General features: G+C 47.2%; 1 protein-coding gene across 1 annotated transcript; it reads right to left on the reverse strand.

Moving 5' to 3' along the window:
* On the reverse strand, positions 1-1,461 carry LOC125342762 (PRAME family member 8-like). Its single transcript, XM_048335072.1, has one exon. The coding sequence runs from the start codon at positions 1,459-1,461 to the stop codon at positions 1-3; it is 1,461 nt and encodes a 486-aa protein (XP_048191029.1).
* Between the last annotated feature and the right edge of the window lie 3,900 nt (positions 1,462-5,361).

Below are 5,361 nucleotides of genomic sequence, written 5' to 3' on the forward strand. Positions count from 1 at the left end.
CTACACAGGCAGAGCAGAAAGGCTAGGAAGCTCTTCCTTTGTAACTACCCAGGAGCCATCGGGCTCCAGGCTGTAGAATTGACATTTGTTCTTCAAATGACTGAAATGGGTACAGATCTGGACCTTCTGTTTTGTCTTCATACCTCTCAATGGCTGCGTCAAGCCTGTCTGAATCAGAGCGAACCTATCAGGGTCGATGCTTTCGTCCCACCACGTTTGAGGGCAGTAGCTCTCCACAGGGGCAGGATAGAGTCCTCTTCTCAAATGGCCCAGCCTGGCCGTGTGGCTCAGGAGGTTCTGCAGGGCGGCCATGGAGATGCGGTTTCCATAGAAACTGAAGAAGCGGAGCTGGGAGCACTGGCTCAGGGTAGGCAGGATGAAAGACAGCTCGGAATCAGTGATATGACAACACTCCAGGGCCAGGGTCTCCAGGTTGCTGGCTACATGCTCCAGCAGTGCTCGCAGGGGCTCAGGACTGATGTCATCCATGAACAAATGCCTCAGACGCAGGTGCTTGAGCTGCCTGGTGTAGGGACAACAGGACAGAAACCAAAGGTGGGACTCCATCATCACACAATGACTCAGAGACAAGGCCTTCAAAGGGGGCAGGCTCCTGAGGATGGAGGACAGGTTTTCAGGACAGAAGATGGCATCTTGCACATGAAGCTCCTGTAGATGCTTCAGCGGCTCCAGATATGCCTCCCATTTGGGGCTGAATGTGTGCCAACTTGTACCCTTCATGGAGATTTTGAGGATATGAAGATTCTTCATCCCGCTCAGGTAAGGTGCCAATGTTTGCATGGTTTCTAGCCCTAAGAATTTAGTCAACTCCAGTTCCTGGATGGAGTCGAGATTCACCACCAACAGAGCCTTCTGCATTTCAGAGATGGATTCAGACTGAACCTTCATTTTCCTCGAGCACAGATGGACTTGTTCTTTTCTCTCTCTGGCCCATTGGAGCAGGTAAGTTTGGGTAGGATTACGCGCACCATCTTTAATGGTCAAGTCCATGGCGATGATCAAGGCTTGTTCTTCAGTTATCCCAGAACAGCAACTCAGTGTTGTCTTCTCAGTCCGATTGTCTTGATAAGATGTTTGGACCATGGAGGTATATCCTCGTATCCAGAACTCTGGGTGCTCCTTCCGCAGGTTGAACACTAGTAGTTTCGACCCACTGGGGTGCTCCTTCTGGGCAAGACGCAGATCGAGGGCATCCAGGACAGCCTTGACAGTTTCCAGACCTGGTGACTGTGCCAAGGCCCCTAGGGGGAGGCAGGGGAAGGGCCAGGCCTGTACCATGGCCTTCAGCACCTCTCTGTGGCCCCCAGTATAGGCTTCCATAAAGAGCGAAGGGAACAGCAGTACCGGCAGATCGTCCAGGGCAGAGATGGCCAGGGCCGGGTGGCTCAGCAGACTGTGTGTGGCGAGACGCTGGAGCGAGGGTGCGGTCTCCTCGGTCATCTTGGTGGATGAGAGGTGGATCAGGTGTGCAGGGCTCTCTAGATCCCAGCAGGGCCAGGCACTGACTGCGAGCTTCAGGACTCTACTTTTGTGCTCTGTTCCCTGGGCATCTTTATACTCCCAAGTCCCATCCTCCCAATCCCATCTCAACCAATCAGAGCGCAGCTTCTGATGGGATCTGTGAGTGACACCCAGCCTGCCTGGACAGGGTGTCACTCTCTGGATTAATGCAAACTGAGCTCCCAAAGCAAAAGTGATAGGATTAAGGGCTTGGTCCCAGCCTGGTCTTGGAACTGTACCTTGAAGCAAAAAGAATTACCACCCTGATCCCTCAATCCCTCTAGGCAGTCTCATGATGCTCCACTGCCCTTGGCCTGTGAAGGATCTGAGGAGAGTACCCAGCCCAGCTCCATAACATTCACAGAGCCTGCTGGACATTCCGTTTCTGTGTTTTTTCCCTTCAGTCCTTAAGTTTTTCCTTCCTTCCTTCCTTCTTTCCTTCCTTCCTTCCTTCCTTCCTTCCTTCCTTCCTTCCTTCCTTCCTTCCTTCCTTCCTTCCTTCCTTCCTTCCTTCCTTCCTTCCTTCCTTCCTTCCTTTTCTTTGCTTTCCCTTGCTTCCTATTCTATTTCTTCTCCTTTCCTTTTCCACCCTTCTTTACTCTCTTCCTTCTTTTGTCCTTTTTCCTTTCTTCCTATTCCTTCCTACTATTTTGTCCTTTCTTTTCCTTCCTACTTAGTTCCCTACGTGCTTGCAAGCCTTCAGATCTTTCTTCTTTCCTACATTTCATGTTTCCTTCCTTTCATTTATTTCCCTGTATCCTTATTCCTTCCTTCCTTCCTTCCTTCCTTCCTTCCTTTATCTTTCTCCATCCTTCCTTCCTCTCTTCCTCTCTCTTTCCTTCCAAAAATGGATTTATGACTTAAGTAGTAGAGTGTGGTCATTGCCCACAAAAGCCCATGCATGGCATCAAACCCCTGAGTTCCATCCCCAGGGATGGTTCAAAGATAAAAATTCAACAAGGACACATTTCCAAAGACAAGAATACCTAGATCAAATGTTGGAGAAAATATGTGTGTGTTGGGAGGAGGGCGTATTAATGTCAAATAAGAAGGGACCTCCCATGAGAGCAAAAGAACTATTTATTTATCTCCTACATATTTTAGGATGAGATTCCTCGATAGTTTACACAGTCATTGTTGAGATTTGAGGTAAATGGCATGAATATGCGGGTAATACTTCAATTTCTCTTCTATAAGAAATATTCACTACCAATCTACCCAGGTACACCAAAAGAAAGAAGGCAAGGAAGAAAGGAAGGAAAGAAAGAGAGAAAAAAGAAAGAAATAAAGAAAGAGAGAGAGATGGGGGTTGGGAAGGAGGGAGGAAGGGAGGGAGGGAAAGACACAGAGATTGAATTTCCTGAAGTCTGTGGATGGTATAAATGTGGGCTACGTGCTCTTTTGGTTTTTGTCAGGGTCAGGGCAGTGGGATATCTGTGCAAATTCTGAAGAGATTAAGGGATAAGAGTGGAAAGTCTTTTTGTGCACTGTATTTTGCATTTCAAAGAGAAGCTGGGTAATATGGTTGGAGCCCCTGATCCTGTCATTTTGTGTTGGAAGCACAGTTGGAATTAATCTAGACAGTGACACCCTGTCTAGGAGAGTGACACCCTGTGTAGGCATGCTGGGTGTGGTTCTGTCTGTCGACTTGTTTTGTCTCTCTACCTATCTTGATCTGTCCCTGTATCTCTGTCAGTCTGTCATCTCCTCTCTCTGTGTCTGTGTCTCTGTCACTCTCCCTCTCTATGTCTGTCTCTATCAGTTTCTCTCTCATCACCTTCATGGCAAGGATTTCAGCCAATGCATTTTGTTGGGGTTATTCATGCCCAGATACAGTTCCCCTTCCCCCAAATAGTAGTTTTATGTGGTCCACTTTCCTGCCGGTTGGTAGACAGCTGACTCTATTAGAGAAATTGATTTTTGTTCACACATTCCAATTTCATGTATTGAATTAAAGCTGAAATGAGCAAGCTCTTCGATTTTATTGGCTTAGTTGGTGACTTGGCCTTTCACTCATCCCTCTTCTACTGTGAGGGATGAATTCCAGGGCTAGAATTAGTGATTAATGTGGTAGGAAGAGAACAAAACATTCTAGAAGGTTTTTTGCAGCCTTAGATGGTCAGAATTATCCAAGTTTCTCCATCAGATTATAATTGGGTCGGGGGGGAGTATTTCTTACGTGTGGACATTATGAGCAGCAGTGACTTTGGCAGACATTGAGGTCTCCACTAACTTGGTTTCAGGCTTTGCCCTCTTCGCTGAGCCGGAACTACATATCCCAGAATTACCTTGTTCAAAATGACCTCCATCTGAATGGGACTGGGATGGTAGAACAGACATAGTAGCTACTAGGCTCTGAAGGAGCAAGTCACCATGGCCAGTGTAGCTCACATCAGGTCTCCTGGCTCTCCTGGAGCAGAGTCAATAGCTGTCTGCCATTCTGGAGTCTACATCCGGGTCAGAGGTGCGTGCAGTGTCAGGGTGTAGGGCATCATCTTCTCTGTGAGGTCATTTCTTCTTAGAATTTGGAAGTAATGGAAGATGACCACAAATTGTTTTCCCTCCTGGGCTATAACTTATCATGCTCTCCTTTCTACCCAGCTTATGTAGGATTTGTTCATTTATTTAATCTACTTTTTAACGATCTGCAAGTCACCCTGTGTGACAGTGATGTTAGGCCACCCCCAGGCAGGACAGAAGCCTTTCCATAGAGCTGTGCACTCATCTCCACCCTACTTGCATACTATGCAAATCTCTGCAATCAATATCTGTTCCCGGTTATGATGGCACCCTTGGATTTCCTGATAAAACCTTCACTGGTGGGTCATTCTTATTAAGCTGGGCCAAATTTTAAGGTGCAGCAAATTTTTGACTATCATGCTACAAAGGAAGAATCACAATGAAACCCCCTGATTTAAGTTGAAAGAGAAGGAGAAAGGAGTGACAGAAAGGAAAAAATTGTCAAAGTGAAGCAACTAGAAAATAAAACCAAGCCAGAAGTAGGTATTCTCGGTGCAGATCTGAGAGAAGGATTATGGGTACCAAGCAGGTCCTGTCTCAGATTGCAGAAGAAATCCACCCCCCCCCAACACTACCTTCAGTTTCATTTTTGTCCCCAGGACCCGAGATAAAGGAGGATAGATGGAATGATCTCAGGAAGGTCCCCAACACAACACTAAATGCCAGAATTTCCCAGTTGAGTCCTACTGACCTGAGAAAGGAATCTCTGCTCCTTGCATTTTCTGTCTGTAGTCTAGTCGGCTTATTAGATGGCTTTTTCTGTGCCCCAAATCTGTGTTGCAGAGGAGGGATAAGGTACAGAGGGGTGCGGCACAGGGAGTTCTGGCTCAGGGCTTTGCCTCATGAATCAGGCTCATAAGGAAGGCAATCTCAAAACACCCAGCTGACCAGAGACAGGCAAAGGTGGTGGTCCTGGGAGGGAGGGGGATCTTGCCATACTACATTAGAAAAAAAATGCTGGGCACAGTTGTCTTCTTCCCTACTAAGGAAGCAAACATCAAAGATCAAGTTCAAAGCCAGTCCAGGCAGAAACGTTCTACTCAGAAAAAGCTGGAAGTAGTGCTGTTGCTCAAGTGGTAGAGACTTAGGCTTGAACAAGAGAAGTTCAGGGACCAGTTCATAGGACCAGATTGACAGAGTCAGTACTGTAACAAACACACACACACACACACACACACACACACACACACACACACACACATATCTAGAGAAAGGCTGCAATTCACCACGTCACCTAGGGAGTGCAAGGTGTCTTGATCCATGTCACCACTTCCATCTTGCTCCCCCATCTCTCCCAACCCACCCTCTCATGTGTGCTAG

This window comes from Perognathus longimembris, chromosome 27 (genome assembly GCF_023159225.1).
Source record: "Perognathus longimembris pacificus isolate PPM17 chromosome 27, ASM2315922v1, whole genome shotgun sequence".
NCBI classification, from domain to species: Eukaryota; Metazoa; Chordata; class Mammalia; order Rodentia; family Heteromyidae; genus Perognathus; species Perognathus longimembris.